The 27341-nt window shown below is 34.3% G+C and overlaps 2 protein-coding genes across 4 annotated transcripts in view; both read right to left on the bottom strand.

Annotated features, from left to right (window-relative positions):
- Nucleotides 1-27341, bottom strand: part of Dg (Dystroglycan) — an 85403-nt gene that overhangs the window by 42219 nt on the left and 15843 nt on the right. Inside the window, exon 1 of one of the 3 annotated variants that reach the window (XM_013307357.1) lies at nucleotides 17161-17326. The exons of the other annotated variants lie outside the window; for them this stretch is intronic. The gene's annotated coding sequence lies outside the window, so the exon portion shown is untranslated. Of the gene's footprint in view, nucleotides 1-17160; nucleotides 17327-27341 lie in introns of those variants that run through there. 3 annotated transcript variants of the gene reach the window in all.
- Nucleotides 928-4895, bottom strand: LOC106113991 (uncharacterized). The gene is made up of 2 exons (XM_013307049.1): nucleotides 1118-4895; nucleotides 928-1008 (listed from the first exon to the last, which is right to left on the bottom strand). Exons 1-2 carry the CDS (start codon nucleotides 4589-4591, stop codon nucleotides 928-930), a joined length of 3555 nt encoding a protein of 1184 aa, XP_013162503.1. The 5' UTR covers nucleotides 4592-4895.

The raw sequence follows: 27341 nt of genomic DNA, 5'->3' as shown, positions 1-27341 counted from the left end.
ATCTTTTGAGGCATGAAATAAATGATGGTGTTGTAAGATCAGTTGATAATTCAATATGTATGCATCTAGTTGATAGACACACTAGTATTAAGATATAGCTTTTTATAAATTTAGCATTGCGTAAGTTTCAACTTTTAATGTATATTGGACCTCCATAGTCTACTGCTATGTGTAGGAATGGTCGCTCTGAATTAACTCTATGAGATGGTAGGTTAGCCATCTTTTGCCTACAGGTCTGACCGCGATATCTGGTACATACTGTGCACTTGTAGACAATTTTCTTAACTTCAACTCTAGCATGGATAGGCCAGTATGTAAGTCTTAGGTTTGAGAGTGTGTTCTGAATGCCTGAGTGAAAGAGTTGTATGTGATATCTTTGTATGATGAGAGATGTGACATGGCACTTGGGTAATATTATAGGATATTTCTGATTGTATTGAATGTTTGCATGTTTAATTCTACCGCCTACTCTTAATAGAGAGTCTTGACTGTCAATAAATGGGGATAGTCTTTTGAGTGGACTATTTGAATAGGTATAATTAGTTTTACCTGACTTTAATTCTAATATTTCTCTTTTAAAGTGAGATACTTGTACAACTTTTATTATAAAGTTATGGCTAACATTTAATTCTTCAGGTGTGAGAGGACCTGTGATTTTATGTTTGTGTTTGAGATTATGACAAAATCTGTGGCACTGAGCAATTGTGTTTAATAATCTTTGAAAACTTGAGAATCTTTCAAATATGGTCATAAAGTATTCTAAGTCATCATCATTATAGTATTCTGAGACAGTTTGATTTGTATGAGGGCTTACTACTTTAATAAGATAGTTTTCTACATCTGTAACTGTTTGAGCAATGCTGTGCGGCCAGTCACTAGGTGGTGAGAGCAAGTATGTAGGACCGTGCCACCATAGTGATAAACTATTTAAATCTTTAGCATGTACGCCTTGAGTAAGTAAGTCTGCAGCATTGTCATGAGTTCTAGTATGAATCCACAAATTAGAATCTGAATTTTGTAATATTTGTGATATTCTATTTGATACATAAACTTCCCATTTCTTGTAGGGTGAGTTTATCCAATTTAAAACTATACTTGAATCTGTAAAATAGTATACAGTATGTATTTTAATAGCTACTTCTAACGCAAGTTTCACCTTTTTCATTAATTTTGAGAGTAGCGTAGCACTAGAAAGTTCTAATTTTGGTAAGCTGACTGTGCGTACAGGGGCAACTTTACTTTTGCTAATAACTAAATTAGAAGTTGGTTTATGATTAGGATAATGTGCTACAATGTAGATACATGCGCCATAAGCAACTAGTGAGGCATCACAATATCCTACTAAGTAAATTTCATTTGGTATATCTGAGAAACAATATCTAGGAATAGTAATATCTTTTAATATTTGAATATTTTCATAGAAGGACAGCCATTGTTGGAGTAAATGTTTAGGTAATGGTGTATCCCATTGTATGATACTGGATTCTTTCCATAGCTGTTGCATGAAAAGTTTTGCAGTGATTGTAACAGGTGAAAGGTAACCGAGTGGGTCATAAATCTTGGCAATAATTGAGAGAACAATTCTTTTAGTAAAATGTAAATTACATTGCTGAGAGGGAATGTTAACTTTAAATGTATCTGTTGCAGGTTCATACTTGAGACCTAATGTACTAGTTTCATCACCAATAATAAGACTGGTTGGTGAATGTTTACTTTTGTTGCTTTCAACATCTTGTAATATCTGAGGATTGTTAGATGACCATTTATGTAACTGAAAACCACCTCTTTTAAGTAGAGAAATTAGTTGATTGCAAAGTTCTCTAGCTTCAGAGAGTGAGTTTGTTCCACAATGGACATCATCCATAAATGTTTGATATAAAATGCATTTTGCTGCTAATGGATAGATGTGACCATCCTGATGGGCAAGCTCTAATAATGTCCTAAATGCTAGATAAGGAGCACTTCTAGTCCCATATGTGACTGTATTCAGTCTAATAACTTTAAGATCATCGTTAGGAGATGCTCTCCATAGTATGCATTGCAGGTTGCAATGTGAAGGATCTATGTTTATATTTCTGAACATTTTTATTATATCACATGACAGTACATATTTATAGGTTCTATACCTTAATATAATGTCTATTAGATCTGTGTAAATGTTAGGACCCTCATGTAAGACTTCATTGAGAGACACTGATGTAGATGACTGACTACTTCCATTAAAAACTACACGTAATTTAGTTGAAACACTACTTGGTTTTATAACTGCATGATGAGGCAGAAAGAATCTTTTAATTTCCTCTTGTGTGTTTGATGGAGATGAAGTAGGTATGTAAGATGCATGACCTAAGTTTATGTATTCATCAATGAATTCAGAATATTGTTTATGAAGTTCTGGATTGTTAGTGAATCTTTTCTCTAATGAGATAAAGCATTTTTGAGCGATGCTGTAGGAATCACCTAGCTGATCTAGCTTGTCTTGTATAATTGGAAGTTTTACTGTAAAGCGACCTGTTGGGTCTCTAGTAGTTGTGCTTTTGTAAAGTTCTTCGCAAAATATGTGTTCTGGTGTAAGTATTGGGGAAGATTTTAGTTCCTCTTGCTCCCAAAACCGTTTTAATAATTCATCACAAGATTGTTCACAAGTTATATGAGCTGATATAACTGAGTTTTTGTTAAAGTGGGTGTCAATATGATTTAATGTGTGGAAATTATTCGATGTGTGGACTGTATTATGATATAAAGATTGCATTGTTAATTCAATTTCTCCTGTCACTACCCATCCAAAGACTGTATTAATGAGTGTGGGACGATTTTTACCTAATTGTATACTGCCCTGTAGAAGAAGCGAGTAGAATAAATGTCCACCAATGAGCAGGTCAATGGCCTTTGGAACATTAAATGTGGGATCTGCTAATTCATATTCTTTAGGTAACTTGAAGTTAGCGAGTGGTATATAATTCTGTGGTAGCTTTGTTGAAATTTGTTCAGTAACTACACAGGTTAATGTTGTGGCATAATTGCTGTTACGAGATGCAATATTAACTATTGTAGATTGAGATGAGTGTGTGGGATCGCTACCTACACCATGTATAATGTAACCTTTCTTGTTAGAAAGTGATAAGCTGAGCTTGTTAGCTAGCTGTTTTGTTATTAGACATACTTGGCTTCCGCTATCCAGTAAGGCAAGACATGTAGTCCATTCACCATTATCTTGCTGAACTTTAATAACAGCTGTAGATAGGTAAACTTGAACTTGGTCTGAGTGTAAATGCATAACTGAAGCTTGTTTGTTGTCACTTAAATTATTGGTACTTACCTTTGATTGGGACTCAGGTACCTTTTCTTTAGTTAATTTGTTTTGTGTATTGCCTACAATTGCAGCAGTATTACCAGACCATGTAGACAAAGAGTAATTGTCAATATGAATAGCTGTATGATGCTTTTTAGAACAGATAGAGCAGCTGTTCTTTGAACATGTATGATGAAATCTGTAAGGTTTTAAACAGTTAAAGCATAACTTATTAGATTTTACATAATCATTGCGTTTGACTGCACTCATTTCAAGGAATGATGGACAGTTGTATAGTTCATGAGACATGTTACATAGACTGCAGCTAGAAGTAACCGTTCCTACATGGGTGGATACTCGAGTCAGTTTAGGCTTATTATGTATCTGTACATTAGGTTTCATGACATTTTGATTCTGATCATACATAAGTTCAAATGCTCTTGCACGATGATTTAGAAAGTCTAATAATTGTGAGAGCTTTGGTAATTCTTCACATTTATAATCAAGTTCCCAGGCAGATCTGAGACTCTGATCTAACTTTTGAATAATAATATAAATAAGTATTAAATCCCAGGTATCTACTGGTACATTTAAAGCTTTGAGTGAATCTAGGCTTTGTTGTAATCTTGTAAGAAAGATTTTAAGATTAATCTTACTAATAGATGTAACTGATAATATGTTTTTTAAATGAAAGTTAACAGTAATTAGTTTGTTGTCGTACCTTTTAGTAAGTATACTTAACGCATGTTGATAATTTTCTTCAGTAACTGTGAGGGAGTCGATGAGACCGGCAGCTTCCCCGCGTAGTAACGACTTCAGGTATTGAAACTTCTGGAGGTGTGTCAGTTGCTCATGCGAGTCGATAACTCCATCGAATAGGGATTTAAAGCTGGACCATTCTGTTAGGTTTCCATCGAAGCTTGGAATCTGTAAATTTGGGATCTTAGTAACAGATGGCTTTAAGTTGGGTTGAAGCACCGATTGACACGAAGATGCAGAGCGGTTGAGTTCGTGTTCTTTCAGGATTTCTGCGATCTTAGCTGCATACGAGAAATACTTTTCTTCAGTGGAAGCTCGCTCTTGTTCGTGGGATATTGTTGCTTGATCATCTATCATTTCGATGTCTTCTTGTGTGGTATTGTACTTTTCATATAATCCCGCCATTTCTGTTTGTCTGGTCTGAAGCTCGAATATTTTCTTATGGTTGTTTTGCTCGTCGACAAAGTTGTAAATTCTTTTTAGACGGCCTTTATAATTACTTCTGCGGTTTATTAACCTTTCTAAAGTGTCTGTTGACATATTTAAGTTTTGCTGAAGAGCTGTAGATGCGCTGTTGCGCGGCAGGCGTTGCGGGCGTGGTGCCGCTGTACTCCGATGCCGTTTATTTTGTAAAATAATTAATCACTGTAACACCAGTGTAATCCGTATCGTTTGGACCAAAAAGTTTTGTTACTAATTTTGGGTTAAAATAAAAGATTAATTAGAAATCTTTAAATATAATTTTTTAGGTTATAAGATTACCCGCTCAATCTAATGTGACAAATGTAATGAGAGAGAGTTATAATACATCATAGACATTGTGTTTTTTTTTTTTTTTAAATCCGTAACAGGCTATATAACATTACGCTGCGACAAATAGTTTTTTTTTAATTCCGCGCGGACTGAGTCGAGGGCGACAGTTGCAGCAGTAGTTGTAAATAAATTTTAGTTATTCTAACTAAATGTAGAAAATTGCAATTTAATGATTGGAGACTAAGGTATAGGAAGGGAAGAAATAAATTTTAATATTTAAGAAGTATCGGTATTTTTTGTAAGAGCAAAACATTGCAAACGATATGCATGATATCGAGAAGTTACGGTGCTTGATTGACGTAACAAGAAATAAACCGGTAACCCGAGCGTGTCAGGCTTACCAAAGTAAAGTGGCCCACATCGTTACAAACTTGATATACTAAACATTTAAAACATCAATACCTTAAGTCTGTCTGCCTACCGAGACTCAGTCCTTCAAGCGCATGTTGTCGACTATCACCAATAAAACCAAAAATATGTTTAAACAGATATTTTTTAAATGGCTTTCAGTATAAAGTCCAATGTGACCACAAATGAGGGTGACAAAAAAGTAATAAAAATAACAATTCCACAATGTTCAATTTTAACAAAATCTCAGAAACCTGTGAGTCATTTATCTTTGTAGTATCGGAAATATCATGACCAGCATCAAACTGTCGACTTTATAGACAATTTACTAGAGAAATTAACGTGATTTGAACCACACCAGCTTATAGTGTGATTCCAATGCCTAAGTTACCTTTTCTTTTTGTTCCGTCACTCATCAATTATGTATTAAACTAAAACTAAAATATCAGCTATGATTCCTTAAGGCCTTGTAGGTTGTAGGATAAGACTGAGAAACTGTTTATTGCTTAGATTTGATTCTTTATTAATCCTTCTATATAATTAGTTACAAATATTATTAGCAGCGATAGACATAAGCATTGTATGGGTTGCGACACCCGCGACTATTGACCGATAAACGCAGGGCGGCGGCACATATTAAAGGTCAATGATATGTTAATCACAATTAATACAAACATTCTAGAACATTCTCGAAGGCAAAAGAATAAATATATTATCCAGAAATAGGTTAAAGTGGACAACTTATGCATATTTCTGAGAACGATTTCGTAAGTTAAAGAGAACATACCAAAGAACTGCGTGTTCGAAATAATATGTTTTCTTATAATTATGTTAATATTGTATAACGTTTATTATATGTATTAGAGGAAAGATTTGATTGTTTGTTTGCACTTAATAGGCTACGAAAGTACTGAACCAATTTGAGAAATTATTTCGCAGTTACGAGGCTACACTATCCCAGGGTTACATAGGCTATATTTATTCAGCATCATCAGCTCACTATGCGTCCCCACCGAGGAGCCTACCCTAAGTTAAGGGTGATTAGGCCATAGTCAAGCACGCTGGCCAAGTGCGGGTTGGTTGACTTCACACATATCTTTGAATTTCTTCTCAGATATGTGCAGGTTGCATCACGATGTTTTCCTTCACCGTAAGAACGTCGGATAAATGTACATATGCAAATCGGATATCGAAAAGCACATTGGTAGATGGCCGGATTGGAACCCAGGACCTGCAGATTGCAAGTCAAGTGCTTGATCACTGAGCCACCGACGCACACAGTATATCTATTAATAGTTTTAATTTTTTAACTCCGCACGAAGAAGTCTCGTTCAATTACTGGTTAAACACAGCATTAAAAAAATAATAATTAAAAAATTACTATACATAAATGCAAAATCAATTAGAAGTATTAAATATGTTTCGAGAGGTTTTATTTAATCTATTAAGCTTACGAAACACGTTAACTAAAGTATTTATAGAACAACACTTTGGATGAAACTTTGTCTTTACGGATTTGAGCAGCACCGGATCGGGTCGGATTCAAAGAGCTTCCCGAATTAGCGACCGACTGAACGATAACTTTTGAACAAACAACAAAATGCCTTTAAGGGATACGTATTAAACTTCTATATAGTATGTTCCAATTTCTAAAAGTATAAATTATTAATTACATACCATAAAATTACTTTATAAGTACTGCGAGGAGTGAAAAAATAATAATTTCAATTAATAGATATCATATAAAGATTTTTTTAATGTTAGAAATAAAAAACACACTGTAAAAGTACTAAGCTCCCACAACGAAAGTAAAATAAAAACCTTTTACTAGAATTAATGTTGGGTCGCAACTGAAACTGTAATTGCAAGGTAATTGGCCTCTTTTCCCGGTAAAATTACAAATGTACGAAGCAAAATTGTAAAAAAAAAACTAAACCACTAATCAACAGAACGACACTAATAAAATATGAGTAAGTAAATTAGAACATAAAATTTTTAAGGTAAACGTCCATTGGCTCACGCGGACGCACCGCAAGCACGGTTCGCAACGAATTATAGTTTGCTTTGTATGATTTTACATAGTGCTGCGTCCATCATCCGCGTCGTCCGCATGGAAAGACGGCATTTATTAACAATGAATCCGGACAAATTACGGACCGCGTGTGCGGTGCGTCCGGCGCAGGTCAATGGACGCGTACCTTTATTGTAGTAAAAGAATGGCCAGAGAAACAAAATACCTTATAAGCGACCGTTAAATCAATAATATTCAGGAATATAGAATAACTTACTTTAGGGTTTCTCTGCCAAAGCAGTGCGAAAAAAGATTGCTATCTTTCTCATCTTCTTTGATAAAACTGAGACAACATTATGTTTAGTAAGGGTATTGCACTGAAGGAAACTTACAGTTAGAAAATATTTCACGATCGGATTATACATGAATGTCGTGCGTATAATTTTCATGTTTGTCTTAATTATTAACAAAAAATAAACATTTAAATGCATGCAATGCAACACTATTATTAAATAGTGATACTTTGTGTCTAATCTATACATATAAAAGAAAGTTGTGTTAGTTACACTATTTATAACTCAAGAACGGCTTTACCGATACGGTTGAAAATTGGTGAAGATACAGCTTGGAGCCAGGAGACAGACATAGGATGCTATTTAATATCTTTTTTTTTTCGAATTTATGTGATGTGGATGGATGAATGGGTGTTGAAGATATCTCTACAACGGCTGAACGGCTCTACACTATGAAGTTTTTTTATATATCCACGCGGACGGAGTCGCGGTCGATAGCTAGTTTATCATATTTTTAAATTGATCACGTGATCACGATTCGATAATTTAATATTTTGTATAGTAAGTAATAAAAGAAGTTTTTATTCACTCCACGAAATGTTGACGTAAGAATACTGGACGTGTCCAAGGATTTTTGAATTAAACAAAATTATTGATTCGGATATCAACTTACTATTCTTATCTTCGATATATATAAAAGAAAGTCGTGTTAGTTACACTATTTATAACTCAAGAACGGCTTTACCGATATGGCTGAAAATTGATGAGGTGGTAGCTTAGAGCCAGGAGACGGACATGGGATACTTTTTACTCATTTTTTTCGAATTTACGCCTTGAAGAGCTGCTTTTTATTTAACTAACTAATATTATAAATGTGAATGTTTAGATGGTGTGATGTGGATGGATCGAAGGGTGTTTGAAGATATCTCTAGAACGGCTGAACGGATCTCAATTAAATTTGGCATACGTATAGAAAATAGTTTGAAAGAACACATAGGCTACACAAATTAAGTTTTTTTATATATCCATGGCGCGGACGATAGCTAGTATTTAGATAAATCAAGAATATTCAGGCAACTATGTGAAGAAAATGTGGTACTAAAATCAAACATTCATAAAACGAATTTGTGCATACACTTTTATTGTTATGTGGAACTTAATGGATAAACAAACTAAACGTTAATTAAACTTGTTTAACCTACTATCACAGAAATTTTCGAACAAGGAATTTGATACCTTATCCCTTAGAGCTCAGAGTTTAAATTTTAATAATTATGGCAGAGGGAAGATGAGTAAACGTGATATGAATGCCGAAGTTTCACCACCATTAAGGGCATAAAGGTGTGTAAAGAAAGGTGTTGCTAGATTAAGAGGCCTTACGAAAGTGCATATCAAATATGTTCAACGAGTTCATAGTCAATTAAGTATACAAAGGTTAATCGAATTAAATGGTCTAATTACGACCAATATTAGTTTCAATAAGCGTGAAAATGACCTATAATAACTATCAGTTCTTTAGTTAATTGTAATTTTGGTTGGTTACTTTATAGAACCAGAGGAGAGATTTCCGTCCTACCTATTTCTATAAATAGAAATATCCTGTGCGTCCCCACCTTCGCGGATTAATTGGTGACGCGACGCACCTCCGATTTGGGATGTACATAGGTAGGCAAATCGCAAATTGACCGATAGGCAACGGTCAATTTGCAATTTTCGGTGTTCAGGTGGTCGCATGTCACTTTATGATATAAAACCGATACTAGTGAAAATCGCGCAAGAATCAAACCACAGTCATCATGAAATTAGATAAAAACAACTGAGCCACGCCCATATCGTAAGACACTGGTCAAGTGAGAGCACGTTCCACGTTTTAATTCCAGTTGCTGTTGCTTCAATTACATCTTTTTTATTGAATAATAAACACTTATCAAGAAGTAGAAAGTCGAATGATGTTTGTCTACAATTGTATTTTTTATGTTTCAAACACTTTACGAGAGACCAGTTGCCTGAAAGTTATAAGATAAAAACGTTTTAATATCCAGATTGAGCATACGTAAGGAACCTATTCATCTTACGATCGTAAAAATGGTTTTGTTAATCTTCGTAAAACTAATCATAAAAGCGCAATGTTTAGCTTCTGCTCCGGGCGATCGTTAGTCTCGAATGTTGATGGTACGGATTATGGTTAAACATGTCGGTTCACGAGTGCGCCCTACCCACACAGTTTCATACAAATACTGAGGTGCATTGACTCCTGGACACGTGAGATTCAGCCCACTGAATGTACACAATACAGCATTAATTATGAAAAGTGTTGAACATAAAGTAAGCAAATAGAAATGACTGTGTTTATGACAGGAACTTTCATAAAATAATGTGTTTGTGAGTTGGGATTTTTAAGTACACTTGTGTAGGTTTTCTTCAAATTGTATTAACTGGTTTGGTTATTAATAAATGTTAATATTGCCTGCAATATATCATTATCACATACATAAAAACTATTGTGAGATTCACACGGGATGGACATAGTATCTGTTCTTGCGTGACGGAATATAGATTTTCTAGTCACTCCTACAAAAACAACGCGATTGTTTACTACACTTGTTTTATAGTAATTGGTGAGATATAAAAAATAGTTTCTATGAGATTTTTCAACAAAAGATAATAACAAATATAAATACTGAATTTTATATTATTGTCGACATAAAAGTGAAGCTAAAAGAAAGCTTTCTTTAGGTTTGTATTTAAAATAGATTTTACAAATTCTTTCCCTATTGATAAGCTACACTATCCCCGGATCACATAGGCTATTATTACGAGGTATTGTTCAATACCGCGCGTATGAAGTCGCGGGTAACTGCTAGTCTCCTTTTAAGTGTTTTTTTTTTAAACTATAATTTATCTTTAGCCACCGCGTGTTATTTACTTTATTGGTTACTTTATATACTGTATGTCCAATCCCAGTGTTATCATGTTATGACAAACAACAAACTGGGTCAATCTTCAAAGCGTTCGCTACAGAGAGGATATTTATTTGATGGAAGTGCTATCACATGCCGACGAAGCTCGCAACGTCTTACAATTTCGAATACTATTCTGGTATGCATTGCAGATGTTACGTATATTTCTGATATTGATGCTATTCATAGTGAAGTATAGTCTACAATATTTGGTAGGAATGCATACAAATATACCTTTGAAATATGGATCAATGATTTGAATAAAATTTATAGAAATATACTAATAGACCTCGTTCTCCCTCCTAACTTAACAGCGTGAAATTACAAAAATCTTAATTAGTAGCCTATGTGTTCTACCAAACTATGTTCTTCATCTATGCCTAATTTCAGCGACATCCATGCAGGTGTTCTGAAGATACCTTCTAACAAACATCCATCCATCTACCCCAATATTTGCATCTATAATATTAGCAAGATTTATTTAGATAATGGAATCACATACTACATACTGCTACAGAAATAATACATTAAATAATTAATTAAGGAAAGCGAAGAAAATGTGGATAACATTAAATCTTTAGGTCGGATGCGTCTAGCAACAGGATTTAATAAAAGGCTGCGTCAAATGGATTAAACACGAGACGTACGTCGTATGTTCGGAGGCACCGCGGGCGACTGTAACAACCTCTACAATCTCATATTACTTAGTAACTCGGTAATTACGAAGTTTGTGCCGCGCTGGAATTAATTCGCTTAGTGCCGTTACTGCAACTTGACTACCACTAGTTTTGTACACGATGTGTAGCCGTTATAAGACAAAGTTTTCGAGTAATTGCATTCCAAATGTTTATTATTATTTGCAAAATATAGCTTTTTGTAATAAAATAAGCAGTTCTATATCCGAAATATCCATTCTTTTAATTATCTTTGCGTTTTTCCGATATTAATGTTTGGGGTTTGTTTATACTTCGCGGTAGTAATTTGGCGTCAGAAAACGCTTATTTTTTTAAAGTCCTCTAGTCGTTTGTTTCAGAGACTAAAAACCCCGTTTAAAACACATTGTTATCTCTGTTAAGTCAAAGATAATGGGAATAGAAATGATGATATGTTTTATACATAGATTTTGGTGTCATAAACCAACAGTATAACAATCAAAGAATAAAATAACGTTTATACGAACTTTATATCGATATTCAAGAGGCCAACTATTCGATGTAAGATTTTTAAATTCGAGATAACAAAATAAAATGCAACAGCTAACAAATATAACAGAAATACGAACAAGAAGTAAAAGAATTTCGATAGGCAATTAAGATTATTTGTTAACTGCCGGCACCCAATCACTTTAATAGCGCCGCTAACAAATCAATTAATTACAAACGCTGCGTTTCAATCGCAATCAATAGAAATATCTACGTTCTGTTACAATTACTTAAATCGATCAACAAGTTAAAGAGATAAAAAGAAATATAATTTTGAAAAGTAACCAGAATAATGTAGGGAAGAAATTCACTCGGTATATGGTAAATTGAAGTTAACCAAAATGACGTCTAAGACCCTTCGTACACAAGGCAACGTAAATCTCCGAAACATGACAATTTTAGCTACTTCGCGACACACGCTATAGTTTGTATAGAGGTTCGTACATATACAAACGTTAGAGACCGAATAGACAATTTGTAACGACGACCTTTTTTTTAGAGAGGGGAATGCTTTATGTACCCCGGGGGGGACTCGGGTTATGTGGGATCTACCTTATTGGGAGCGTACCCACTGAACCTCTGTTCCTCCTACGCATGGTGTACGCGGCACGGGTACGCGTTAAGCACTTTTTGCATCTCTTGCATCGACGACCTAACACAGTGTGCACGGAGCGCGGGCGCCGCGATACACGCGAAGCAGAGATACAACATTAATAATTTAGAAGACGCCTTTGGTTAGGAAGAAGTATACAGATTGTTCAACCCAAAAAAACATGAGCTTCAACGAGTTAGGTAATAATACTTTACAGATGAACCTTTATATTGATTTTGTAAGTAATAATTCCTACCCGTAGGACACAGACTTAAACTAAGTTTGATATATCGTAAGGTATTCAAATAAAACCTTGTATGTAATTTCATTTTTATGTTGATAGGAATAGATCTCAATTTCCATTGATTAGTTTGACCACAACCAAAGCCACGGTACATCGGTTACCAGTTCGACCACCCGCGTACTCGGCTGCTAAATAAAAACCCATGTCATCGCAGTGAAGGGAACAACTTTCTTTCTCTAAACTAAATATAGACAATGAATCATAAAATCTAGTATGTACACAACGATTAAGTTTCACATATGGTCTGTTCATTCTTATAATTATTATAATTCGGTGGTTTTAAATAGATTCGTTTTTTTAATGTCATCGTGTTTCTTATAAATAGTTCTAGTTGAAGGTAAAAATATTTACTGATTTTTGAACATTAATATTTTGAAAAACATGAAGTAAAATTATCAGTTTTCTAAATTACACTCCTTTAAACTTTCAGATAGACATAACCACAAAGATTTTTGCACTCTTATTGTGTTCAAAAATATACGAAAATAGCATACAAATATTGGTTAACGTCAAATCCGTCTAGCACCACAGGTAAGAAAAACCACAAACAGCAGACAGCAAAAATTAGCGAAGCAAAGCACGATTGGATCAGTGAACTCCACATTATACGATAATGAATAAACAAAGACCATGCTTTGATATAAAACAGAACAAGACAGAAAAAACAATCGATAGAGCGGGATGCGTGAGCCCCAGGCTTGCCGCTATTGATTTCATGCCTTGTCAATCTAATCCAACACTACTGCCAAAAGGATTCCATTAAACTTAGCCTATTTATTTATGCATTGGATAAAAGAAAAACGTTAACAAGCTCCCAATGTCGGGAGTTTGAAAAGTCGCTTTCAAAGTTTTACTTCCTGGTGAGTTTTTTCGTAGGCGAGTTTTACTACAAGTCTATTGGGTGATAAAAGTTTTTGGAATACAATTTTATGGCTAAAATGAATTTTGAAATTTAAAAGAAAAAATTAATACAAGTCAGGTAAAGTTTCGAAGTTTCTAAAAGTAAAGCTCCGTTTGCTTTAACTTGTATTTATCAATGTTTATAATTTTTATCCGTATTTTTAAGTAGACACTTAATTTCTTCCTATGGCAGTTTTTAAATTGACAAACCAATATGTATTAACATTTGAAAGTAACATAAGAAAAATAAATAAACTTAAACTGAATATTGAACGAGAAATACTACCCTTGCGATATAAAATATATCAGGATCTTTGTTACTTAATCGGGACTTGTTCAAAGAGATTCGGGACTCATTCCGGGTAATACTGGTCCCCCGTTTAGAGGGGCTGTGTTGAATTAAGATAACATACTTCTCTGTGGGGTCGAAATCTATCGGGGACAAATACTACTTAAATATTGAAAGTAAACAGAATGGTGAATATTTCTCTTATAGACACAAATTTTGTAGCAATTCGAGAAACAGAATTATTTCAACTCTTGCTTGTCAATACTTCGCCAGTAACCTTTACAACAGTGTGATCTTTTCTTCTTACATAATAGCCTCAGTAGTAATATTATCGTCCAGAGCAACAGCTAGAAGTGAGAGCCAGAATGGGCTGCGAAGGGGCACTTGTGGCTACCCCTAAAATACCCTACGTTTGGTGGATTTTCCCACAACACTAAAAAGGGATCGCAATAATCTCGTTCAGGGCTTCGGAAATGCTAAAACGGGCCTTGAATAGCTTTAAAACGTACCACACCGGATAGGTATAATTAAATTTCGAATACACGTTGTGGCTACGGAGCTAAAATTAACAACGTCATGTATACCATGGGGAGTTGAAAATTCGACCGTTTAATCTGCTTTGAACGCTTCGTACTGGTTTTCCTTTATGTCTTAATCCTCTTCATTGCTTTATTTAGTCTATTAAAAGTAGTAAACTAGAAACGTTTTAGTGAGCAACATACCCCTTTCATTCCTCTGTTCCCCACGTTTGAGTTTGGAGACTTGGGATTTGTTTGTGGTTACTATTTCTCTATTGCCAACTTCTGCTATTTTGAGAGGCAACTTAAGAAAATATTGTAGTAAACTAAAGAAGCCAAAAACATTTGAAAAACAACATAAATATAGTTAGGTTCAAGTTGTTTTGACTAATTTAGTTTTATTAATAAAAAGTAAGTAATTAATTAGGTCCCGGAAACTTATATGCAAAAATAATCTTAATTAACATTACTTCTAACTAAAAACTAGACCATTAATACTTAATAAAACACTATTGTATGTTAACTTCGCGGTGTCTTTGAATTTGAACTTACAGACCTTTATTATCTAACTAGCATACTATAATTAGCAATTTTATCAGTATATGTCGCTCATATTACACTTTCGGGTTTTACCACCTTTTATTTAGAATTAAGCGCGGTTTAGCGAATGAAATAATTTCCTTAGTTTTCCCCTAATATCTAAATATAGATTGTCAATATTATCACATTTAACCATTTAAGTACTAGGCGATCATAAAATGCGAGTAATTACAAATTCATTGCGACCAGAACACAAGCAGAGAGCAGACTCGGTACAGTGCGACGGAAGCGACCGCGCGTGACGGCGCTGCGTTCCTTGCACCCGTCGTCATGGTAACACGGATTTCTAAGCCCGATATCAATACATTTACTTACGAACAGGGCTGTACATTTGACTTATAATTAACAAGTTTACTCCTGAGAACATTTTAGCGTACCACGACTTTACATTAAAAATATCTTAAAGATTTTACATGGTTGTGGTCAATCAAAAAGGTTAGATTAAAAATAATATATAAGAAGTAAGAACACTCAAGTCACGGACGTGCTTCATTTTTTTTTTCGTAATGAACAGCGGCAGAGGCAAATAAGGAGTGTGTCTATCTACTAACAACGATCATGACATCAAAAAGCACAGGACCGCTATCCCACGGGTATTGTCAATTCATCGTTTATCGTAGATGGTGCCCATATAAATTTGCATTTCCGCTCAATGGAGGCGCGAGGATGCGCTGGCGACTGTCCACCGCCTATATTACCGCAAAGAATGCGTGATTGTATTATAAATACCTAAATCACACCTTATTCCAAAGTCTTAAAGTCGATATTATTGCAGCAATCAACTGCATTAGTTTTTTTAAGGTCGAAGCATGAAGTTTTTGTGAATCGTTATTCGCTTCCAGGAAGTCAGAACTGTCCAAGCGATTTTTTTTTCTTTCACATTAAAATTTTAATCGAGTTATAATTAAATCAAGCGGATTTGTTATGTTCCGACTTTAAATCGCGACATCCTGATTCGTATTTAGGGCTGAAGTGAAGCTATTAAGTATATACCTATTCTTATTTATGTAAGTTTTGATGAAATATATTTAGCAATATCATTTTAGTAACATTTATTAAGCTCTATGTATCCTCAACTTAATACGAACGCGTTCAATGTAAATTATGCTCATCGTTATTACATAATGTGAGATTGTGGATAGGATTTAACAATTCATGAACATAGTCGCAACAAATTGGTTAAGTTATAAAATTATAATATTACTAGCTGTAGCCCGCGACTCCGTTCGCGCAGAATTAAAAAAAAAACTTATTAAGTAGTCTATGTGTTCTACCAGAATATGTTCAATATGTATGCCAAATTTCATCGAGATACCTTTAGCCGTTTTGGAGATTTACTTCATACAAACATCCATCAAAATATTCGCATTCATAATATTAGTAAGAAGTAAAATAAGATAAGATAGTGAGAAGTAAGGTATAAGATATTTCTCAGAGAATAAAATTAAATCGAATCGAAGTCTACAAGCTACCAATTGATGTGAATATTAAAGTGATCGTAACAGGTAACGATTTGCTGAAGATATAATTACCAATAATATAAAACTATATATTAATAGTTATGTTTCTCATAATCGTATGAAACGTTTAAAATTTTAACGTATAAAAATTAACGGCTGGATAAAGCATCTTCCAAAAAAACATATCCAACAGAAAATACCAAATATTTTTTTGTACACATTTTTCCGTATTTGTTCCCGGAACTCTTGTCGCGTAGATAAAAAATTCTCAGAAGATAAGTAGGTAAAGGAATAATTTTTTTTTATAAAAAAAAAATACTAAATCTTAGTAAAATAAGAGCAATCATTTTCATGTACAATAATTATTTATCGAATAAAAATGGAAAGTCACAAAATTGTTCATATAATCAAATACATAAGTAGGTATTTTTCAACAGAATATCTTCGAATAACTTTTATTAGATTGACGGTCCATACCTCGAATCAACCCCAGAGCAACGCCTCCCTCGAAATATATGAAATGGGGCACTTTACAATAGATGGATTTTATAAGGGTTGCGAATCAATAAGCCGACCTTATATATTACAACCGCCATAAACATAATGTTTGCAATAAATTCTACAACACAATTAAACGAAATTCAATTTTGGAACTTAAGTTAAATAAAACTAATTTTGCTAGACTATAAATAAATAAAATTAAATTTAATTAAATTTCTATCAATTAATTCCCATAAGAAAAATTACATTTGCAACAATGTCAAGGCAAAAAAAAAATCTTAGCATCGCGTGTCGTTATCACAGACAAATATCTCTTACCTTGAGATTGTGCGAACTGGAGATGAAATCTACGAAATGTCACAGTTTAAATTAAAACCAGGCACTATGTCACTACACACAATTTGACTACTGAGGCCATTCACAGAGCGTCACTTTGTTCACGAACAATCTCCCAAGAGACAAGACACAACCGTCACCTACAACGCGCGGCACGCAACTGCACTTCAGTTCACTACGCCCTCTACCTCTCCCCGCAATTACCCCATGCCCCAGAGATCAGCTGGCAGCCCTTATTACCATTATTATCTTATGCCCATAGATTATATCTACTGCCATACGTCTTGTTTATCAAACAACAATAACGAGTTTCTATATTTTCTTTCAATAACTATGACTTAAATGTTTGAAATAGATTAGATAAAAATGCAGTTAAAAATGAGCCTACCAAATTTTTTAAAAGAGTATTTTCTTATTTAAGACGTCTTATGTTTGTAAGCATAATTTACCAAAAATCTTTGGATTGAAAATGTTTGGATGTATGGATGGATGTTTGTTAGAATGTATCTCCAGAGCTGCGTGGATCACGCTGAAATTTGGCATAGATGTAGAACATAGTCTGGAAGAGCATATAGGCTACTTAGGTTTATTTTAATTTAGCGCAGACGGAGTCGCGAGTGACAACTAGTTTACTATAAACCAAAAACACGTTTGTAATGTTCTTATATTTACGGGATTGTAGTAAAAATGGCGGTAAAACGAAACATTCCACGTTTAATCTGTACATTTTGTAATGCCATCAATCAGTGACAACCGACGGAACCTACATTTGGACCTCGACATAAAAATGTATTCGATGTCATTACTTTCATTTATATTCGCTCTTTCGAATACAATCGTTTCAGCTTTGGAGATAAATTTAAACAGAAAATGAATTCCATTAAGTATGAAGCAATAATGTTAATAAAAAGATTAATATATTAAACCGTCTTTGCATCTATCTTGGGTCTGTCAACAAACTTCAAAGGTTATCAGAAGCGTTGCTATTTCATTTTTTTTGCGCAATGACAATCTTACTTCTTAATATTATAAATGCGATTGTTTGGATGGATAGATGTTTGTTTGAAGGGATCTCCGGAACGGCTAAAGGGATCTCGCTAAAATTTGGCATAGATGTAGAACATAATCTAGAAGAACCCATAGGCTACTTATTAAGCTTTTTTTTAATTCCGCACGGTCGGAGCTAGTAAGACATAAAAGCTAACACGCAAAGATAAAAAGTCATATAGAGTAAACCAATAAACTAAAAGCTCAAATAAAGTTGTAAAACTGATGATATCCTTCCTTATTCATTATTTATGCTTTCGCAGAAACTTTCCTACAAAGAGTAATGTTACAAATACAATTGTCACAAAGCACGTCAAGGTGGAGTTTGATTTATGTAGCGGCGGGTTCTTTGAGGAGTTTTAAAAAGGAATGGGGCGGTGCGGTAAGTCACGCGACTGAGCCAAAATTACAACTAATATTTGCACCTTTCAGATATTTTACGTCTAATTTTTGTAAAGTTTTGTATTTATAAACAAAAAAAAATCTTAAGTGTATATATAGGAAATTAAGAATCGAAATTTACAAAATCATATCAAGTTCTTTTGCAGTTTGGTCACAAATATTCTTCAAACTTCCCAAAAGCCTTAGCACAAACGAAACCTTACTAATATTATAAATGCGAATGTTTAGATGGATGGATGGATGTTTGTTTGAAGGTATCTCCAACGCGGCTGAACGGACATCGACGAAATTTAGCATACACGATCTGGATGAACGCATAAGCTACTAATATTTTGTTTTAATTCCGCGGTCGGAGTCGCGGGTAACCGTTAGTATGTAATAATTTATTTGTGTACAAAAACAAAAGAGAAATGTCACCAATCACAGAGTAATCTCGGAGTAGTACAAAGGTAGCGACATAAAGGTAATATATTCAATGGGAGGTGATTACACCGCGTAACAAACTGCCCTGTGACGGAGCACCGGTGAAATTGGCCGGCCCCGCCGCCGAGCTTTTCATTATCAAGTCGGAAATTTAGGGCGAGAGCAAACCGGAGGAAATTATACTCCGGCGTTTTTATATTACAAACCTAAAGTATGTTTGAGATTAATTGATGTTAGTATGACATTCTCTAGATAGTCTATTCTTAATTTAGATTTGTTTATTTATGGAAAACGGAACAACACAAGACAATTATAAATGACGTTCTTAATTCAAAACTTCATAAGGGTTTGTCCCGATATTCGTACAAATTCTGACTCGTTACTGAGTGTAGTAGAGTCGACAGTCGACATAGTTTGCCAAGGGACGATATTACTTATATTTTTAAAGTTGATAAACAATATTAATACATTTAGTCAAGTGAGACATGCGAACGGTGACGCATACATAACATTTAAGTAAGGGAACATACCTAAACTACGTGACCTTATTTTAATTTTTTTTTGACCCCTCCCACCCCTCAGTGACCATTCGTAGTACATGCCAAGACGGCCCCCCTCCTTTAGTTTTTACGTAGTAATTCATAATTATGATTTTTAATCATTTCACAGGGAGAAATTGAAAAAGAAATAATTTGGCTCATACTCTTCTTTATACCATAGGACTGCGTGTATACTTAAATAACTAGTGAATTATGTATAATATTATGAAAAAAAAAACAAGTAACGACTACGTGACTAAAATCTGAGCCCCCCCCCCGCTCCTGTGACTGAGCGTAGTATTTTAAAGACTCCCCCTCTCCCCCCTAAACGGGTCACGTAGTCTGGGTACGTTCCCTAAGGTCTGACGTAAGTCTCTTTAATGTAAACACTCCTTTATGGTAAATGTGTTTATAAGATCATTTTTACATAACTAAATATGACACAAAAGGTGACCTAGAAACAGCGAATAACAGATATACATCTAAATAACATTTAAGGTACACAATATATAACGATTTGTGATTACGCTATTTACGTAAATTATTTTTTTTCCCAGCAAGAACAAAAAAATCCTTTCCAGGATCTTCTTCATCTTTTTAGCTCTTCATCTCCAAACCATCAGCACAATATGTACTTCTCTTTCATATAATACATTCCTATCCGCTACTTAATTAAACCCTTCTTATTTAATCTACTCTTATATATAACACTGCAATCAATGGTACATTTTTCATGAAATAGAATCTTCAATTTGTCACTTTATGTCGTCAGCTACATTTACTTCAAATTCCCGTTAGAGTAAAATCAATTGCAAACGTAATCGTTTTTGATACGATGTCTGCCAATTTCAATAAAAATTCAAATAAAATTTTCATAGTTTCAATAAAATGAAAACTTTATCAATATTAAACAGATCACATTGATTTTATTTTCATTGCTGAAAAGCTTTTATCTGTGTGTTATAAGGGTAATATTTCTCGCATGGTAATAATTGACTTGACTTAAATCGACAATCTGTGATCCTATCACGAATGTTTGCGACAAAACACACTATCGTCATTGACAAAATTGTATTTGTATTTAGTATAAAGTAAACCAAAAACATACAGATTTTGCCAAAGTTGAAGATGACGACAAAAGACGATTGTCGTAAATCGAGTCGTTGATTCGCGTAAAGCCACTCAGAAAGATGTTAAGAGTTTAAGCTATAGGTTAAGTTTAACTATGATGATATAAGAGGCAACTGTGCATATATCTTATGTATAAAATTCTCGTGTCACAATTTTCGGTCCCATATTCCTCCGAAACGGCTTGACCGATTCTCATGAAATTTTGTGAGCATATTGATTAGGTCTGAGAATCGGCCAACATCTATTTCTTAATCCCGCGCGGACGGAGTTGCGAGCGACAGCTAGTTTCCGTATAAAAGTTGTGGCGAATTTATCACAAGATGAAAAACAGATCTTACGCATATATTTATAAGTTTTGCATACTATAGTAGGTGAAGTTAGATTGATAATGATGCTGAATCAATACTTGCATAAGTGCAATCTTGAGATAGTGTAGCATGCTTATTCAATAGAAGGGTGCAACAGGTCGTAAACTGCGGTCACCACTGTAATTACATCGCATTGTTTTACTAATACGTAATCTAATAGCTTTCGGTCCGCGGACGAGCAACACAAGTTCTATACTTCTCGACTTGTGTTTACATTTTACTGATATTATAAATGCGAATATTCGAATGGATGTATTGATGTTCGATATGTGTAGAACAGCTCAACGGATCTTGATGAAATTTGCCATTGATGTAAAACAAAGTCTAGAATAACAAAACACGTAGGCTACTAATTAAGTTTGTTTTTTAATCCAATTATTCATTCAATCATTTCAATTAAAGGAAAAAATGCTTACGTGTTCTTCCCAATTTTACATCAATGCAAAATTTCCGAGAGATCCGTTCAACCTATCATCTAAACTTTAGCATTTATGATATTAAGTAAGTAGTATGGTTCTCACAATGCTGAATCATTGAATTCAATGTGCCTTCAAATATATATAGTTTTGATTCTTATTAGAACTACCTGATTTAATCTATATCACGACATATCAATGACTTGAGTTCAGTTACGCATTTGTGTATTACATAGCCTACCATACATAACACTATTTCAAATCTTCAAACAATGTTTTAAATACGCTAATTTAGCTCATTTTGAAGACTTCACTCTTGCATTTATACGTCCATCACGTACTATGCTATAGGCTTGTTATAGCCGTTTTATACAAGCATCAAAGAAAGATGAAACAATGTGTAAAAATCTAAGCATATTCCAACAGTCTGTGCATAGTTATGTTATGTATAAAAGGTCCACCAATTTGGACTTTGATCTTTAGCGCCGTAAATAACATTCTCTTTGATGTGTCCCACAAAGTTGGCTGGAATAAGCAAAATATTACGTTTTCATTGCATACAGACAAATGTCTATTACTCTCTAAACAGTTAAAACTACGAATTAGATCTTCATTTATTATTGTATTAGTAATTCTAGTATATTTACTAATGTCTAAGCTATTTAGGTTTATTCGGTCTGACTAAAGTCTCATTCATCATCAGCTCACTATACGTCCCCACCGAGGGGCTCGGAGCCTACCCTAAGTTAAGGGTGATTAGGCCATAGTCAACCACGCTGGCCAAGTGCGGGTTGGTTGACTTCACACATATCTTTGAATTTCTTCTCAGATATGTGCCAGGTTGCATCATGATGTTTTCCTTCACCGTAAGAACGTCGGATAAATGTACATATGTAAATCGAAAATCGAAAAACACATTGGTACATGGCGGGATTCGAACCCAGGACCTGCAGATTGCAAGTCAAGTGCTTGACCACTGAGCCACCGACGCTCCACTGCTAACGACTAAAGTTTATGTTAACAATATTAAAATCGTACATTTTAAGTTTAAAAAACCATTAAATTATAAACACTAAGCCAGAAGCGATTCAATTAAAAAAACAATACAGTACAATGTTATTTAAGAAAGTTTAACAATCAAACCTTTATAACTTTTAAATACTTTTAATTTTAATTTATAAACTCATTTCGAGGTAATATAAATGTTAGCCTAATGAGGTGGGTACAAAGCTTTTCAAGCATTACATAGGTATATTGAAATGTGAAGGCTTTATGACAATAGAAACTTTTTCCCTGGGGTCAGATCAATACTGCGGGGACGCAGGCCAGTCGACTTTTACAAAATCTGAACAATCCTTCAATGTAGTACCCTTCCTGTACCAAATGTTCTGGCGTTTCGCGAACTTTAAAGAAAACAAACAAAAAAAAACATAAAAGAAACACGTTTTTAATCACGCGGGTATGCTGTTTTTTTGGTATTTTATAGGAAGGCCTCGCAACCCAAAAGTTTTTGTGTTTTTTACAAATTTTTACTGTAACTATATATATATATATATATATTTATAGTAAAAATTTGTAAAAAACACAATATATATATATACTATAACGTAGTATAATATAAGATAGTTCAAGACTTCAAAATTGTGTGTATCCAACTTAACCAATGCTAATAAATCGTACGCAAAGTGTGGCCACAATTACGACCTCAAAATGTAGCACACTTTTCATTTGAAGTAATTTAATAGTCGCCTAGCTCGCGGTCTGGTCCCGGCCCCTAACCTATCAAGCCTCTATGTGCTTCATTACGAACGTCGGTCGACGAACTGCCGACCTATTTTTAACATAATTAATGGGCAATTTTCTTTTTACAAAATATCGTTTCGATTGCTATCGTAGTATAAAACAAGCTAATGTATGTAAAACCTATTTGTGTACATGTAATTTCGACAAAAATATCAACAATCCCAAAAAAATGAAAAGAATTAGAGACATTTTGTAGGTACATTTTGCTTAAGGCAGACATTGAATCAACACTTTTTTTTAGTAAATCTTACTTCCCTCCCTCATCCCTTTTACTTCGTTGAAGTAATTTAAAACAAAATTTATTGTAATGTAATATAATAATTAAATTACATAAGGCGAAATAAGTCTTGGCTTAAGGAGAAATTTCAAAAGCGCCCTAGATTGATACGGATACACAAAGTGAAATAATGTTAGTCTAAATTACGTGACGCGTCGAGAATTTCACGAATTTCTGAAATTGTAGCACCAAATTAAACTTTCAAGGAGATGTAGGAGAGGGGGATGATCTACCTACCCCGTTACACGTATAATAGTTGGATGTTTCATTACAGTCAAGTTTGTTTTAAGTTGTCGACGAAATTATATTATTAAAACTCGACGTTACGTAAGTCAATTAATTAAGATTGGGAGTATTTCATACTTTATACAAACACTTAAATATCATTTTACGATAATTTATTTGAAAAAAGTACTAGATACTATATTATGCTATAATCACTGACAAATTCGTTTATTAATAGCGTGAGATTAAGATAACTCGCTTTATCTTTAGTAAATGTTTTGACTATGGCCTAGTCACTCCTAACTTAGGGTAGGGCCCTAAGCGTGCCCGTGGTCCCGTCCCGATGCGATGGAGGAACAGAGGGGTTTAGTGGGTATGCCTCCGCTATGGAGAAGAATCCCACATAACTACCGCGTCCCCCCCGGGGCGCGGAGTATGCATAAAGCATTCCCCTCTGAAAAAAAAGGGAAGGGCCCTGTCCCTCTGCGAGAACGTATAGTGAGCTGATGATAAGATGTGTTGAAGAACAGTTTTTATTTATGTTTGAAACATCACGTCAGTCAGATGTCACTGACATCCATAATAGTGTATAATTTAACTTAACTATTAATTACCGAGCAACTAGAACATGAATGTGACACAATTAAGTGCAGACACTAGCTTATTGTTGGTACGTCCTTCAAATCTATGCGATAATCAGAAACGGTGTCATTACGCCGGAACTCCTGTGTACACACTGGGTAATATATTAACGTTATCTCGACATTTTGTCTATACGGCGCCAATTCATCACTGTCTAGACGAAATAACGTCCGCCGCCTGTGCATTAGCGAAAGTGAATTGATTCAGCGCGAAAAAATTTTATGCTCTCTTATCTCACGCCATTTGTCAAGCTGTGTCACTCAAAGATTTGAACAATTTGATACAAAGTGTCCAATCATTTTTTTTATAGAAATTAGGTCAATTAACGAAGAATTAGCTCGTGGTAGACGGGTTTCTTGTAAAAGAACATATTTTTGTAATAAAACACTGATTGAATATTGAATATAAAGATTGATAAACGATTACAGCGTAATTCGATTTAAAGGAAAATATTGTAGAAGTTATGACAAAGAGAAAAAAAATTTGGAACCCCCAACAATATCATGGTTGGCATTATTCTAATAGGATGCATGTATATATCCCCAAAATCGTGAAATTGAATTTTTACTACTACTTTTGCTATTTTTTGTCGTCATAACTAATTTTATTAGTATGCGTAACGAGTCACTGACCTTAATATGAAACAAGATTTATATGACGGGAAAATATGTGTAATATAGCATTTATTCATTCATAAACAGAGTCATAAAATTTACGTCACTACATGTTATAAAATGATGTAAAAATATGCCAAACTATTGTTGTTATATTGCGGGCCGGGTGTTCCCGTAATGAAATACGATCCGTGCGCAACAAAACAGTATTGTTCTAACATGAATAGTTGCTAACTTCACTACGCATTGTTTATTCCAATTTATTTGTTTTCAACAATTAAATCTAACTATTATTTATTAATTATTATTATTAGAGACGGCATTCATCTATACATTTATACATTTTAATTTATACATACATAAATGAACACCAAATTACCGGACCAGACGTAACTCATAACGAGAGACTAATTTTTAAAATTCTTGTCCGTCTGTCTGTATTTCTGTCCGCAAGGCCGCGTTTGTTCCGGATATGTCCGTCACGACTGGACCAATTTTTGTTTCGCTCAGACGAAGTCGCAGGCGACTGCTAGTTATACAATTAATTCTATCATTTTTGTGAATTTTAACATTTGGGTACATAGTCCCGGATATCCTTGAAGTAACCAACTGGACGAATCTAACCATAATAAACGTTCGAAAGCGATGCTACAACCGGGAAACTAACACGTGACTGCGGAGTGAAATGTACGATTCATGGAGTATAAGGCCATGTACACATTGAGTTGCGTGTGTGCTAAATTAATAAATAGTTTACGTTTACGAACAGAACTCATAGTACGTAAATATTTATACACCTTTAATCTAAAATGTAACTTAAGGTTGAGGTTACCTGAATAATATTTTAAATTAAAAAAAAACTTTCTACTTCGCTTTCATTGAGAATGAAGCTTAAAGTACGGGCGTTAACTTTAAAAACCGGTAATTGTACGCTAACAACACGGGACATTTTTGATTCTCAAGCATTTCGCAATTGCCTGCCTTCTATCTGTTAGCCTTGGTGAAGCTTTCCACAGAAGGTGACGACACAGCCATATTATCTAAGATTAATGAAATCGCTTTCTTCGAACACGACATAAATCTACAAAATTATAGAGACGGCTTTTATTTACGCATGTCTAAGCATCCGGTTAAAATTTTCAGAAAAATAGATGTGGGAATCACAACATACATTTGAATACGCTCAGGCGATGTAATCTTTTCAAAAACGCAAATAAAAAAAAACAAGTGTAAATTCAGCAACCGGTTTAGAATTAATTACACGACTTTGCTAAGTAACTACGTCTGCCTAACTTTATTACGGATAATGATTGTCCCATATTCCTAAGTTTTAAATTTAATATGTTTTTCCTGGATCAGTTTTAATACCTGTGTTTTTCGATGGAATTAAAACGGATCTTATCGACAAGAAGATTGGTGAACAGTAACTCGAAAGACAGGTCGCTAACTGGTCTGCCAATCTCCAGGGCAGTATCGCTATCCGCGAGTCCTCAATTAACTATATCACAGATTTAAAATGACATATACCGCCTCGCTGCCGTGTTGAAAGATTAAAATTTCATGGAAAAAAATGACATTCAAATAAAAATTCACGAGTTATTGCACTTGTATTCATTCAGTATTTTAACTCCTCGACTCACCATAAAAAGTTAGTCTGGGAAGAAATTTATAGTAACTATATCTATAATTATGCCGTAATATGGAATCGTTACTGGTGTTCAATGGACAGGACGCCATAAATGTAAGTGCTAGTATGCCATGTTACCCGTGCCATCGACCTCAATTCAGTTGTTCGCGATCAAATTGATTAAATGTTATTAGGTTGCGAGACACCGCGCGCGCCACACGCATCATGTCGACGCTCTCTAATAGGCTTAATTGGCGTACCCCAGTACCATCTGACCAGCGAACAATGAGTGTAGTCAATTAACATCATGATACAAGTGGAGTAACATCCATCTAGGTCTCCAAATATTTCCAGATCAGATGCAAATTTCCTTGTTTGAAAATATTTAACTTACATTTCTTGACAGGACTACACAAGTCTTATCTTCTATTAATTCCATTTATTTTTTTAGATTAATTGGTTATATACATACAATATACGAATCTGTGGAATAGAAGAGATATAAAACGTTAATAATGTGCAAGTCAATGAACTCTACCATCACTTAAGTAACAGACACAAACTCTACAATTTAATTGTGTGGTTAAAATTAATTGGTTAGATCACTTTTTTTTTAAGATTACAAGCACACGCGTTGCAATTACCTTTC

Source organism: Papilio xuthus, unplaced genomic scaffold (assembly GCF_000836235.2).
Source record: "Papilio xuthus unplaced genomic scaffold, Pxut_1.1 DF828142.1, whole genome shotgun sequence".
Lineage (NCBI taxonomy): Eukaryota > Metazoa > Arthropoda > Insecta > Lepidoptera > Papilionidae > Papilio > Papilio xuthus.
The sequence above is the reverse complement of the archived record's forward strand: the minus strand, read 5'-3'. Positions and strand labels throughout refer to the sequence as shown.

Coding starts and splice junctions, on each gene's coding strand:
- LOC106113991 (XM_013307049.1), bottom strand. CDS start 4,591: ATGTCAACAGACACTTTAGAAAGGTTAATAAACCGCAGAAGTAATTAT. Junction 1,009..1,117: donor TAGCTATTAAAATACATACT/GTATACTATTTT, acceptor TACAAAATTCAG/ATTCTAATTTGTGGATTCAT.